Source organism: Ovis canadensis, chromosome 15 (genome assembly GCF_042477335.2).
Source record: "Ovis canadensis isolate MfBH-ARS-UI-01 breed Bighorn chromosome 15, ARS-UI_OviCan_v2, whole genome shotgun sequence".
NCBI lineage: Eukaryota > Metazoa > Chordata > Mammalia > Artiodactyla > Bovidae > Ovis > Ovis canadensis.
This window is the reverse complement of record NC_091259.1, coordinates 67,782,572-67,797,137: the sequence shown is the minus strand read 5'-3', so window position 1 is coordinate 67,797,137 and position 14,566 is coordinate 67,782,572. Positions and strand designations below refer to the sequence as shown.

The 14,566-nt window shown below is 45.8% G+C and overlaps 2 protein-coding genes across 2 annotated transcripts; one reads left to right on the top strand and one right to left on the bottom strand.

Annotated features, from left to right (window-relative positions):
* Positions 1-657: 657 nt before the first annotated feature.
* Positions 658-7,244, bottom strand: LOC138420192 (uncharacterized). The gene is made up of 5 exons (XM_069553329.1): positions 7,146-7,244; positions 5,594-5,657; positions 4,945-5,351; positions 3,601-3,751; positions 658-1,756 (listed from the first exon to the last, which is right to left on the bottom strand). The coding sequence occupies exons 1-4, from the start codon at positions 7,242-7,244 to the stop codon at positions 3,647-3,649; spliced, it is 675 nt and encodes a 224-aa protein (XP_069409430.1). The 3' UTR covers positions 658-1,756; positions 3,601-3,646.
* Positions 5,267-14,231, top strand: KCNA4 (potassium voltage-gated channel subfamily A member 4). The gene is made up of 2 exons (XM_069553378.1): positions 5,267-5,723; positions 8,839-14,231. The coding sequence occupies exon 2, from the start codon at positions 9,616-9,618 to the stop codon at positions 11,602-11,604; it is 1,989 nt and encodes a 662-aa protein (XP_069409479.1). The 5' UTR covers positions 5,267-5,723; positions 8,839-9,615; the 3' UTR covers positions 11,605-14,231.
* The last annotated feature ends 335 nt before the right edge of the window (positions 14,232-14,566 follow it).

Genomic DNA, 14,566 nt, shown 5'->3' with positions numbered 1-14,566 from the left:
CCAGGGCGGATCTGAACTGCAGTGTCTCCCCATATTGGTATATTATTGTTAAAGGTGAAGTACATCACAAATTCTTAGTTACTTCAGTCAAAGAAGGGCATTTTTGACTGATTTACATTCAGAAATCTAAGTCTGAGATGCTTTAAGTTTCTGCCAACTCAATTTCTCTCACTTGGCTTCTCAGATGCATTCATAGATGGAAGAAAAAGATGCTGCTGTAGCCAGGAAGCCTGGAAATGTCTGTGACACAGTTTATTTAGTGGATTCTGCAGCTGCTAATCTGGGTTTGCCCAGGGGAGTGTGTCATCCATGTGAACCACATCTGCCCTGTGTGTAAAGGTGGAAAAAGGGTTGAGAATTCATCTATGCAATGTTTTATCATAGATCCTGGTTCAAACTCTTGAATAGAGAGGCATATCTAAGTGCACACTCACTACTTCCTTTTGCCATTCCAATTGGGTCCCCTGCCTATCTTTGCTTATTTTCACATTCATTCTTTTTTTTAAAAAATTATTTATTTGGCTGTGTCGTGTCCCAGTTGTGGCATGCAGGGTCTTTCACTGTTGTGTGCAGGCTTAATTGCTCCAAGGCCTGTGGGTTGTTAGTTTCCTGACCAGGGATTCAACCCATGTCGCCTGCACTGGAAGACAGATACTCTTTTTCTTTTTCTTTTTAAATTATTTTTAATTGAAGGATAATTGCTTTACAATATTGTGTTGCTTTCTGCTATACATCAGCGTGAATCAGCTGTAGGTATACATATATCCCCCCTCCTTCTTGAACCTCCCTCCCACTTCTCACCCCCTTTCACCACTCTAGGTTGTTACAGAGCCCCAGTTTGAGTTTCCTGAGTCATATAGCAAATTCCCATTGTTTTTCTATTTTACATATGGTAATCTATATACTTTCTCCATTTGTCCCACCCTCTTTGTCCTCCTTCCTCCTCTGTCTATGTCCGTAAGTCTGTTTTCTATGTCTGTGTCTCCATTGCCACCCTGCAAATAGGTTCGTCAGTACCATCTTTGTAGATTCCATATATATGCATTAATATATGATATTTATTTTCCTCTTTCTGACTTACTTCGCTCTGTATAATAGGCTCTAGTTTCATCCATCTCATTAGCATTGACTCAAATGCGTTCATTTTTATGACTGAGTAATATTCCATTATATTTGTGTGCCACAACTTCTTTATCTGTTCATCTGTCAAAGGACATATAGATTGCTTCCATGTCTTGGCTATTGTAATCAGTGCTGCAGTGAACATTGGGGTACATGTGTCTTTTTCAATTTTGGTTTCCTCAGGGTATATGCCTACTAGTGAGAATGCTGGGTCATATGGTTACAGTTTTTTAAGGAATCTCCATACTGGGAAGATGGATTCTTAACCCCTGGACCAAAAAGGAAGTCCCCTTACACTTATTCTTGCCATTCCTATCCCATAAGCCTTTGTCCCGTGGCTCCTACTGCCTTGAGGACCTTTCTAACCTCAGTTAGTGCTGCTTCTCTCTGCTCCTTGTGTGACCTCTATCAGACCCTGACCACATGGGTCCATGGATGCGTCTCTCACCCTTTAGACCACAGGTGTCCACCCAGGGCAGAGAGCAGGCATCTGCTTGCTCTATCTGACACTGAGCTGTGCTCAGAGTCAGGAAGTGAGTAGTTAGTCTTTCTCTTCAGGACGGATGTTTCCTCACTTTATTGAGAAGTGGTTATGCTGTTCTGAGGTCTTGAGACCTGACCAGTAGTGATATGCCTGCAATGGAATGGAAGGTGGTGTGATGAAAAGTCATTGAAACATCCATCTACAAGGGAAACCTGGCTGAATGACTCCCCTTTCATTAGGAATTATGGGCTGCTCAGAACATCCGCATCCATACATTAAGGAAGCATGGAATCAAGTCGATCTCCAGAATTCTTTCCCTGTCACATCCCTTCAGAACTTTAAAAAGGCTAATAGCTGCGAGGCTGGGGTAAGCAGGTAAAAAAGCAATCTTCTTTGGGTTTTCTCCCAACACATTCACTGAGCTTTCTTGGCAAATGAAAGCCTCTTCCATTATTCATTCATTTTAGTACATTCTTATCGAGTGCCTACTCTGAGTCAGGTATTGCACTGGTTGCTTGGGATACAGTGCCTGTATTCAGGGAGGTGTTGCGGGCTTCTTGGGGAGAGAGAGGAGGAGTGAACAGAACACTGCAACTCCCTGGAGACCATGGTCCCCAAAGAGAACAAAAGCTTTTATAATGGATGTAGTTTGTATCACATGGAGCCTCCTGTCTGCTTTGTACAAAGGAAAATCTGCTGCCCTTTGCCCTTTTTTTTATATAAGCATAGGCTTCATAGTGTGGTCTGGAATATCTGTATTACCACTGAGAGAATTCAAAGCCAGGGAGAAATTATTTGTGGTAATAGGTATATTTGGATGTGTTTGAAGAATTTTGACTAGCTGATGACTAAAAAAGGCAAGAAAATAATTTTGTCCTCTCCAAAGAAAATATAGTTTTGAAACTGAGACAAGGTCAATTTTTGTTGGTCACAGCAAAGAATCTTTCTGCTACTATTTATCTGTGGGAGTTTCTAGGAATCTTTAAGAGAATTTCAGGAAGACAAGTGGAATGTTTCTTGTTTTCTTTATAAAGAAATTCTTTTAAAGTTCAAGGAGGGGTGTGTGTGTGTGTTTGGGAATGGGGTGGGGGATGCCTGGGTAAGGAGAATGCTCTTCCCAACTACCTCTTAGGTTCCAGTTACTCCATCCACCTCAGTGCCACGTGCCCGTGTATTCTATATGGCAAACACTCCAATTCTCGCCATTCTTCGGACACATTTCCCCTTTCTTGTCAATCCTTGCTTGCTGCCCCCAAATTATATACTACTTCATTGGGGCTTCCCTGGTGGCTCAGATGGTAAAGAATCTGCTTGCAATTCAGGAGACTGGGGTTCCATCCCTGGGTTGGGAAGATTCTCTGGAGAAGGAAATGGCAACCCACTCTAGTAAGTATTCTTGCCTGGGGGATTCCATGGACAGAGGAGACTGACAACCTATAGTCTACGGAGTCGCAAAGAGTCGGATATGACTGAGCAACTAACACACACATGCACACACACACCATTTGCTGCATCTCAGGAATACCATTCTCATATTCCATGGACAGAGGAGCCTGGTGGTCGCAGTCCATGGGGCTGTAAAAAGTTGGACAGGACTAAGCAACTATTGGGCATTTTAAACTTTAAAATTCTCTGGGCAGTGATAGGAACCAACAGTAAGTGGCATGCGGAAGCACCACATGGAAGCGGTGGAAGCATGTGGAAGTTTTAATATGATCCAGTTAAAATGTCCAAGCTTCAGTATACATGTTCTCTTTTGTGTAGTGTTCAACCTCAGTTTTCATCTCCCTGAAAATACAGCTGCTTTTTTTGATCTCAAGATCCTATGCTCTCAACCCTGCCTTTACCATCCCAAGAAATATCCTTTTGATGAGATGATAAACTTAATCATCTGCTTTTGGCACAGTGACTACCCCACATTGTGGAGTACAGAGGGGATCTGGGACCGGCACCCTGGATGGTTTCGAGCATTTGGAGGAATCCACCTTACCTACTTTCTGAAATGGATGATAGTGGGGCATGAATGGAGACAGAGCCTCTCTATCCGGGGAGGAAGCACCATTCTCTCAATTCTTCCACCTGCGGTTGAGGCCAGAGGATCATGGTACGTTTGTTCACAACATAGGTTCTAACTTTTGTCACTACCTGGAAGAAGTTAGGAAATCAGACCTCATATCAGTTACATTTATTTTTTTTTCCTTTTCACCGAATACAATGTGATTTTTTTTTTTTTTAGTTATTTAAAAAGATCCAAAAAATTAAACAGCAACGAAATGCAGTCCTGATAGTGTCCTTAGCCAAGCCAGCAGCGGTTAGGTGAGTGAGCAGAGGGCATATCTATAATTCAGTTCGGGAATATTTCTGTTAATAATTAATAGAGTGCCACAAAAGGAGGAGGCCCAATTGGGCCCTCGAACAAAGCTGCCAGCTGAGGACGACAGTGGTCGCCTCGGAGCCAACTGACCCGCCCAAGGTCGGATTTGCTCCAGCAATCCGGGCGCGCGCCACCACTGCCAGCTTGGCCACAGGGGGAGCCGGGAGAGGTGCCAGGAGCCCTGCCGCCACTGAGCGCGCGCGCGTGTATGTGTGTGTAAACTCTCACTTCCCACCGCTAATCTTTCTTTTGGCATATTTATGAGAATTGCGTGTTAACATCCACGTCCAGGGGGCACTTCACAAGGCAGCCACCAAATAAGCAATCTGGAGTCCATCGGGGGTGAGGAGCCGCTGCGGGCGCACTCGCCCCTCCACGAGGTGTTGGGGTCTGTGGGGGGAGTGCTTTTTTTGTTGTTCAGTGGAAGTGGGTGGCATTGGAGATCCGACCACTAGGACAGAGATCTCCCGGGAGCCAAACCTCTCGCCAACGTATTTCTTTTTGCAACAACAGGTTCCCCGAGGGCTGGCCCCGCCGCCGGGAAGGACTGGCAACCTGTTCGTAGACCTTTGACTCTCCTAACTCGGACCTCAGCCTCCCTTTCGTAGCCCTTGGCCTGGGCCCGATTCGAATTTCAGTAATCCTTCCCTTCTCCGAGTCCAACACCTGTGTAAAGTCGGTCTCCTCCGCGCCGGAGACTTCCGACCCCAGAGTTGAGGCCAACAAACTCTCCACAAGGAGGCGGAGACCGAGGGGTCTGGGCGCGCTTGCGGGCGACCGGACAGCTCCGGGCTGGCGGCCTCGCCAGGGATGCCCCCGGGGTTCCCAACCCCACACACTCGTTATGATGCCGGGCTTGGGGGGGGGGGGGCTGTGTGTTTGCAGCGGGGTGGGGTGGTGGGTGGGGTACCGGGGGAGATGCAGAGAAAACCCTTCAGGAAGAGGAGAAGACACCTAGAAGCACCTTGCGGTCGAGCCTGGACCTGCCGCCGAAGTCACCTCTTCCAGCCTCTCCTGACGTTTCTGCCCTGCCGTCGGGACCCCATTTCAGCTTCAAAGGGGACACCTCTCCCTCTGCGATTAGCTCCTCGTCCCTGGGGGCCCCCATCTGGGGACCCTGGAACGCTGCCCACTGGCTCCCGAGAGCTTCGGCGACTGGGGGCCAGGCCGGGGGCCGGGCAGCCGCGGCGTCGTGACTGCGCCCGCCCCGCCGCGCCTGGAGGCGCCCCTGGCGACCGCGGTGAACGCCCCACCCTCGGACGGCCCTGGCCCCGCCCCCGGCCGGCGCGCGCTCCCGGCCAGGGGAGGCGTGTGCTGCTTCAGCAGCCAGCGAGAGAGCGAGAGGGATGGATATTGGAGGAGGAATTCGGGCTTAACAAGTGATCGCTGCTGTCTAGGATATATATATATTTTTTCTGGGGAACCTTGACTTTTCCCTGTCGAGCCCTTCTGTGCTGAACTCCAGAGGAAGCAGGAGTCTTGGGGTCTTCCCTGGGGCAGCCCTGATCCTTACCCCCCGGCTCCAGCAGCTAGGACTCTGTGCCCTCACGCCCCCACCCCCCGCCCTCGACCAGGCAGTAGAACTTGTTCCGTGGATATTTGGGAGCTCCCACCTGCCACACCGGAGCGATTCCTTCCACCCCCAAGATCCTTCTTCCCCTCCTCCAGCTGTTGCAGCTTGAGGGTGAAAAAAAGCAAACCGGGGATTTTCTTTATTTTTATTTTGCACCCCGCCTGGGAATGGTAAGTATGACACCTCTCTTACCTTTCCTCTCCTCTCCTCTTTGGCTATTAAGAAACAGTGGACATTTGAGGGATAAATAATATCGAGAATGTGACAGAAGGGCATGAATGGAAGACGGTTAAAAATAAAACAGGAGGTGGGAGAAGGGAGGTGCAGATGCTGCGCGGCGCTCCGGGGGGCCAACAGTTGTTATTTTCCCAACCCCGGGGATGGGGTGCGTGCGCCCTGGTTAATGTGCCCGAGCGGGAACCTAGGTCTGGAGGCGAGGGCGCGATTAAAGATGTCGTTTCCCAACGAGGTGGGGTTTAGATTTAGCATCGTTTTGTCTCATCTCAGACTCACCGGTTCTATTTCTTTGAGAACAGCTGGTGAAGGGGTTTGAATTGTTGCTTCTCCCAACATTTGGGGTTGAGTGCGTTTTCTGAGCATTTGAGCAATACATAGAGACTATATAAATGGCGTGCGTTGAAGTGTGTATTTCTCACGGTATTGGCCCTTGGAATTCTCTCAATCTTTTTCTCCTTTTCTCTCTCTGATAAGGTTCAGGTACCACCCTACAGTTGCAGGAATTAGCACTGAGTGAGGAAAACAGCCTTGTTGTTGGGGGTGGGGTGGGAGGAGGAGGGGCGCGATGCTTGACTCTTGTTTGGGGGCGCAGGAATTGGGGAATAGGTAGTCAGCAAAATTCTATTAGTTCGTGGTGTTAAAGAGGAAAGGATATTCCCCTGCAAGGTCTCTTCATAAAGTCTCCTGCAAGGTCTCCCTCATAAAGTCTCCTGAGAGTCAGCTTCAGCAGATTCTCCTAACATGAATACCTTGAGGGGAGAAGGAAGAGAGATTTTAAACTAGTCTGATTTGCTGGTTGGAAGGATTTTTTCATCTTTTTTCTTTTTCTTTCTTTTTTCTCCCTTTTTATAGACTCTTCCTCCTCTTCTTCTAAGATGAGAATAGTGAGATAACTGGTAACAAATTAGAAGGTCGATAATTTGCTCTATGTACAGTGGAGGAGGGAGTTAAGTAAACAAAAAAATTAACAAACCCAAGTAAAGAAGTAAGTAAATAAGAAACTATTTGGTGTAAAGAGGGCAAGTCTAGCTCTCCTGCAGAGTCGATTGTGAATTAGAAGACCCTCTAACTCATGACCTTCCGGGAGTCAGTTCCTTTGGTGGAAGAGGGGGTGTGCGTAGTATAAGAATTCACAGGCACTTTGGTTACACTGGGGCTGTATTTAACTAGTGTATTATAACTGCTTTGAGGGGGTTGGGGAAGAAACTGAGGAAACTCTCAGGCTGTTCGGCTTGTGGAAGTCTTTAAAGGATGTTGGCCTAACCCTCCACAGAGAAGATAGATATTTGGAGACCTTGTGAGAGTGAACATTTCAGAGTAGAAAATGATCTTGGGAGTCAGCCAAAGGAGGATACCAAACCAGAAAGCTTCAGAGGTGTATTTTCTAGGTTCTTTGTCCCAGTCAATCTCACTTCTTGTCCTGGGAGAATGTGATTGATCTGGAAGGGATGCATGATCCGAAAGACTTTTGTTTGCTGCTTCCCCAACTGTTACTTGATAAAACCTGGGTGTGTTTAGTCTTCTAGGCCAACAGGATTCAGCAGCAGGTGGTCAAAGGTGGGTCCTGTTAATGGCTCCAGGAAGCCATTTCTCTTATGCTCCCCAAGAGCTCCCGGTAACTGAGGTTGGTAGCTGCCCTGAATCCTGGCTGTTGTTATCCTCCCCAATTCTCTGGGTCACTCTACATTCTTGGAAGTCTTGTTGGACCCAGGGAAGGGAAGACGCAAGAGGAGACAGGAGAAGCGAGATTAAGACAGGGACATTTACAGGTTCTGGCAGAGGAGATGAGTTAGTTGGACCTACAGAGAACAAACTAAGGAAGAATGAAGGTCAGGAGTACTAGGTGACAGGGAGAACAGGAGAGGGCTGCAGGGAAGATGTGATCAGGAAGTGGCAGATTGGAAATAAAGGGAAGGAGGGAGGGAGGGAAAAGAGAGGGGGATTTGGGCCATAGAAATTATGGGTAAATTATAGGGAAGAACGTATCATAGGCTGAAAACAAAGTGCACACAAACTGGGATTTGAAACATAAGGAGACAGTCCTTGAGCAAAGTGTAGGAGGAAGCATCAAGGTGAACATGGGGGAACTGCAAGGAGAGTAGATGATTATTAGAGAAGTGGAAACTGGGATTAGCTCCTAGGTTGTGGGTGGTAGGGCGTGTTCTGGAGTCTGGGGAACAGAAAAACAACAACAGGGACATGCTTCAGGGAGTTAGGGAATGCCAACTTAATACAGACCATTCGCGAGCCTCAAAATGTCCTGGATGACTTCATGTTCTGTCCTTCCCCTGCTTTGACAGTGGTCTAAGGATATATGCATTTGGGGGGGGGGAGATTGACCATAAAGTATTATTATGTTATTAATAACTGCAAGCCTTTATTGATATTCCTCACGTACAAGGTACTGTGGTGTTCTGTCAACATCAGTTATCTCATTTAATCCTTACACAAGTGGTATGGGAGAGGTTGTATTATTATCTGCACTTTGTAGATGAGGTGGCTGATGCTTGTTCGAGTGGTGGAACCTGGATTAAAGAAAACTGGTTTTTCCAACTCCTCTAATCCTGAATCAAGTCAGAGGGGTGGAAGGCCACTGAATTCAGAAATACTTGATGAGTGGAAATTTGAAAAAAATGCCTTGAGATCAATGAATGATGGAAACAGCTGTAAAGTGACAACATTGTTATTGTGGAATGAAGAGGGTGACAGTGAGAATTAAGACCTAGCATGAGTGAAAAGGCGGACTGAAAGAAGAACCATATGGGTCGAGAGTGGAGAGAGGAAAAATAATTAAATTATGATGAAAGTAGACAGTGCTGAAATGATAGCCAAAGAAAAAGGATAGAAGGATATTTAGTGAGAAGGAGATTTAACAACCTGCCCCATTACTACTCCTTGGAAATTTATAGTCGCTTTGGTGCTTTATATAATGGCTTGCTTGCTTGAGGAGAAGAGAAAGAAGTGTATGTAAAAGAAATACTCAGGTTGCTCTTTATTATTTGATTCTTTTTATTTTTCTCCCATGCTTGTTTCCCTTCCTTTTTCCAGGTGAAGTGGCTTCTTCTGCATGATTTTAGCTGAAGGATGCTCTGCATTTCCTTGATTTCTATGGAGACCTCAGAGCTGGGCTTGCCCCCCACTGACACCTCATCTTGCATCTACTCTACCTCCCAAGGTCTTTGCCTCTACAGCTAGCTCAACATTGCCCCTAGGTCCAGGAAGCCTGTGATGAACTTAAGGGGAGAGCTGGGAGAATCATCCTGCTAGGCTTTGAGTGGCAATGCCTGGACATACTTCAAATCACATGTTAACATGGGTCAGGCTGTCACTAGAAGGCAAGTGCTAAGACTTAAAGGCTTATTTGCATTTTATTTAAATTTCATGGACTGAGCTTTGGACAATTTCCATGGCAGAAAAAATATATTCCATTCTCTAGGCACAACTGCCAGCGGTCGGCTACTTGGTGTCGTTGAAACTTTCAGCATCAAGACCAATGACATCCTGGTTGTAGTTCCAGATTTGAACACCCACCCCCAAACAGGTGTTTGGGAAACCCTGACATTTTCTGACTTTTAATTGAAAGTGCCAGGCCATCTCTCCAGAGAAGCCACGCTCTGGAGAGCAACGTTGAATCCCTGAGAAGAGAGAGCATGGGGCGTGCTGATTTAAAAACAGAAAATGCAAAGTTGGACTGAAAATATCCTTCGTCTTCCAAGCAATCTGCTTAAGGGTTCCAAACTTACCTTAATTTGGTGAGAAAAGAATCTGCCCTATTTTTCTTTCTTCTTCTCCAACTGGAACCAGCCATTTCCCCAAACCGCCACCATGGAGGTTGCAATGGTGAGTGCGGAGAGCTCAGGGTGCAACAGTCACATGCCTTATGGTTACGCGGCTCAGGCCCGGGCCCGCGAGCGCGAGAGGCTGGCTCACTCCAGGGCGGCTGCGGCTGCCGCGGTGGCCGCGGCCACAGCTGCGGTGGAAGGTGGCGGGGGCTCTGGAGGGGGCGCCCACCACCACCACCCATCGCGCGGGGCCTGCACCTCCCACGACCCCCAGAGCAGCCGGGGAAGTCGGAGGAGGAGGCGACAGCGCCCGGAGAAGAAGAAAGTCCACCATCGGCAGGGCAGCTTCCCTCACTGCTCCGACCTGATGCCCAGTGGCTCGGAGGAGAAGATCCTGCGGGATCTAAGTGAGGAGGACGAAGAGGAGGACGACGAGGAGGACGAGGAAGAGGAGGGAAGGTTTTATTACAGCGAGGAAGACCACGGCGAGGAGTGTTCCTACACCGACCTGCTGGCACAGGACGATGGAGGCGGCGGCGGCGGCGGCGGCGGCGGTGGCGGCGGTGGCTACAGCTCCGTCCGCTACAGTGACTGCTGTGAACGCGTGGTGATCAACGTCTCGGGTCTGCGCTTCGAGACCCAGATGAAAACCCTGGCCCAGTTTCCCGAGACTTTGCTGGGGGACCCTGAGAAGAGGACTCAGTATTTCGACCCTCTGCGCAACGAGTATTTTTTCGACAGAAACAGGCCTAGCTTTGATGCCATCTTATATTATTACCAGTCAGGGGGCCGCCTGAAGAGGCCAGTCAACGTCCCCTTTGATATCTTCACCGAGGAGGTGAAGTTCTACCAGTTGGGGGAGGAGGCACTGCTCAAGTTTCGGGAGGACGAGGGCTTTGTGAGAGAGGAGGAGGACAGGGCCTTGCCGGAGAACGAATTTAAGAAGCAGATCTGGCTGCTCTTTGAGTATCCGGAGAGCTCCAGTCCAGCCAGGGGCATAGCCATTGTCTCCGTCCTGGTCATCCTCATTTCCATCGTCATCTTCTGCCTGGAAACCTTGCCGGAGTTTCGGGACGACAGGGATCTCATCATGGCCCTGAGCACAGGCGGGCACGGTGGGTTGTTGAACGACACGTCGGCTCCCCACCTGGAGAACTCAGGGCACACGATCTTCAACGACCCCTTCTTCATCGTGGAGACAGTGTGCATTGTGTGGTTTTCTTTCGAGTTTGTGGTTCGCTGCTTTGCTTGTCCCAGCCAAGCCCTCTTCTTCAAAAACATCATGAACGTCATTGACATCGTCTCCATTTTGCCTTACTTCATCACGCTGGGCACGGATCTGGCCCAGCAGCAGGGGGGTGGCAACGGGCAGCAGCAGCAGGCCATGTCTTTTGCCATCCTCAGGATCATCCGTCTGGTCCGAGTATTCCGGATCTTCAAGCTCTCCAGACACTCCAAAGGCCTGCAGATCCTGGGCCACACGCTCCGAGCCAGCATGCGCGAGCTAGGCCTCCTGATCTTCTTCCTCTTCATCGGGGTCATTCTCTTCTCCAGCGCTGTGTATTTCGCGGAGGCGGATGAGCCGACCACCCACTTCCAAAGCATCCCCGATGCATTTTGGTGGGCCGTGGTGACTATGACAACCGTGGGCTACGGGGACATGAAGCCTATCACGGTGGGGGGCAAGATCGTAGGGTCTCTGTGTGCCATTGCAGGTGTCTTAACCATCGCTCTGCCCGTGCCGGTGATTGTCTCTAACTTTAACTATTTCTACCACAGAGAGACTGAAAATGAGGAACAGACACAGCTTACACAGAATGCAGTCAGTTGCCCATACCTCCCTTCTAATTTGCTGAAGAAATTTCGGAGCTCTACTTCTTCTTCCCTGGGGGACAAGTCAGAGTATCTAGAGATGGAAGAAGGAGTTAAGGAATCTCTCTGTGCAAAGGAGAAGTGTCAGGGAAAGGGGGATGACAGTGAGACAGATAAAAACAACTGTTCTAATGCGAAGGCTGTGGAGACCGACGTGTGAATCTCACTCTCCACCCGACGCTGCCCGCTCCCCCAATCCCAGCATCTCCAAATATATTTATGCATAGAGAGTGCAGTTATGAAAATGATATATGCAAATGAATCCAATGCATACAGTAGTACACCATTTAATGGTTATACATGGCATAATTGTTACTAAACTTGTATAACATATCAAATAAATGATACATCTTGGAGACGAGGGAGGCTTAAGTAGGAGCAAATCTATCTTTATATATTTTTATTAGAATGCAAGAATTTTGCACATTAACTGGAAGAGATGTTAAAAGTAAAGATAGTTCCCTGGAGAGAATGTGTGTGTGTGTGTGTGTGTGTGTGTGTGTGTGCTGTGTGTGTGCATATGTGTGTATGTACAAGTAAATTGTCAACATTGTTAGTAATCGTGCAGTGATGGGAAAAGTTGGCATTTTGAAGTATTTACTATGTAAGAACTAATGAATTTGAGCAGTTGTTTATTCAGTGCTTTAATAGCATTTCATGTCTTTGGATTCCATAGCTGTTGTTTTCTAAAAATTGTAAGAAATACTATGTAGAAAAAAGAAAGTGAATTATTTAATAGAATGTAGGTCACAATTTTATCTTGGATTTAATTAAAGTTTATTTTTAACTGGAAATTAACTTTTAAAAAGGCTGCAGGGGCCTTTAGAAATTGATTATATTTTATTATTAATTTTGGGAAGATGTGACATCAAATGCCTAACAATAATGGAAGAAAGGAAATCAGAGAAACTGTAACAAATTTTGTTCACAGATAACAGGACTGGAATTTTCTTTACTTTTATTTTTTCCTTTGCACTACTTTATATGCTGGAGATTGAGAGAGACTTCATACTGTGAATGTTTACAAATGTAACAGTTCAATGACAATCATTGGAAGAATGATTTCTTAGTCTTATTTTATTGTTCTCTTATTTTTTTGTGTATAAGACAAATGGCCACACAGATAGCAGCACATGATTCCCTTCTTTTTTAAAATCTCAATAATTGATCTGCAAAGGGGCTATGAAGTCAAATTTAGCAAATGAATCTTTTGAAATTGGTCTGTTAACAATGATGCTTCTGAAACCATATTATTTTATATATTCTTCTGCCTTTAAAGCCAGAATAATTTAACCAAAGTTAATGCATGCACTGAAAGAATTCTTGAAGAAATAAGATGCCCAGCAGCTACAGTGATTATGGCTTAAGAGCTTTCTATTAAATGTGCAACATAAATGCTAGATTTACTAAGTTTATTTATTTGTGCAGCGACTTAAGGGCAGAATGTGGGGATTCACCTCAGAATTCAGCATTCTATTTGCTCAAATTGAAAGAACTGGTGTCAAAACATTGGGTTTCCACATCACCATCATTATCATTTTTATGAAAGGAATTTATGACACTTATAACTGAATTTAACTCACAGCAAGGTGTTCTAGAATGTGAGGTAACAGCTAGTGATGTGACTTACATTGTTAAGTCATCAAGAGATGTAGGTTAGCAAACTCAGAATGCATAAGAGGCCTTATTCTCCAATATTTTAACTTATGTTCTTTATAAAATGGTTGTTCTGAGGTCTGGGGGAAAAGTGCTATGGAAGGTATCTCAGCACATAATGAACTCTGACAACTGTGAACTTTAAAAAAAAAAAAAAAAGAGCTATAGTAGCTTTTCTCAAGACATAACCCCAGGCCATCATTTGATAATAACATAAATCTATCTCTCCTTTAATGATACTTAAAATTCAAAGTAAATTCAACGTTGGATTTAAAACCCAAGTTTTATCCTGTTTTCTTCACCCTTTCTCCACCACGATAGAGGTACACCTCTCAAGAACACCTTTTGGAGAATGAAAAACAGCGGCAGTGGGGGAATATGGGGGTCAATTGAGTGTGCAGACCAAAAATCTCCAGTGGGCAACAGAGAGTGACAGAACAAGGAAATGCCATCTTGTAACAAGACTTCCAAGGTGGCATTTTAATACATTTTGGATTTAGAGCAAAAATGCAGCAAACATTGCTAGGGTAACACTGTTCAGGTTGGTCACTGTTCATTTGGGAAGGTTTCACTGTTCTTCTCTGCTCCTCCAGTTTCCTTTTATTGAAAAAGAGGACACATAGTGCATTTGTTATGTCACGGAGATTTTACAGAAGGCAAATGAGAACATGTGAAAACTCTGAAATGCAGAGTTCCGTACAGATGCCTGTTGTTATGTCTACAGTGCTTCATGCTCCTCTGGGAGAAAAAGAGGTTTAGAACCCTCGAGTTACATGGTTTATTAGTCTATTGTAAAAATCATGGATGGTTTCTTTAATTTTGAGCTCCTTACAAGCAGATGATTTGCAGACACAAGATAGCCTGTCATTGAATGATTAGTTTCTTCTCTTGGGGGAAGATCCCAGGCACGTTGTGATATAAAAACATTGGCTGCGTGTACAAGATACCATGTATCTTTTGCTGTACCCAACTAGGTCAGATTATATCTTGAAATAGTTTAAATGTTCTGTGGCATTGGTTGTTTATTGACCATGCTATAATAGCAATAGCAGTGATTTGGCTGTTGAGAAAATGTATTTTGTTGGTTCTACAGCATCTCCTTAAATCTGAAAAGTTACATTAAATTGTATTGATATGTATTGGAGTTGGTAATTCTGAGAATCCAGAATTTAGGAAATTCTGTAATATAGTCATTTAGAGACCCTAAGGGTTGTTTCTTTATCTTACATGGTTTTCTTAAGGGTCAAGAAGTGACAGCTGGGGCTTCCAAACCTAATATTACTAGGTTATCACTAAATGTTTGTTTGTGCTTTTTTTTTTTTTTCCTGCAAGACACATTTATTTTAGGATGTCTGGATCTTGATTCCACACTAGGAAGGAGGCATTTAAGCCCTCAAGACTTGTATAGGAACACTTCTGTGTGGGACAGTTCCCTTATACAGAATGTATGAAGGTAGATTCGTCAG

Coding starts and splice junctions, on each gene's coding strand:
- KCNA4 (XM_069553378.1), top strand. CDS start 9,616: ATGGAGGTTGCAATGGTGAGTGCGGAGAGCTCAGGGTGCAACAGTCAC.
- LOC138420192 (XM_069553329.1), bottom strand. CDS start 7,244: ATGCATCCCTTCCAGATCAATCACATTCTCCCAGGACAAGAAGTGAGA. Junction 5,658..7,145: donor CTCTGAAGCTTTCTGGTTTG/GTATCCTCCTTT, acceptor TTCACCCTCAAG/CTGCAACAGCTGGAGGAGGG. Junction 3,752..4,944: donor GGTCCAGGCTCGACCGCAAG/GTGCTTCTAGGT, acceptor AACTTCTTCCAG/GTAGTGACAAAAGTTAGAAC.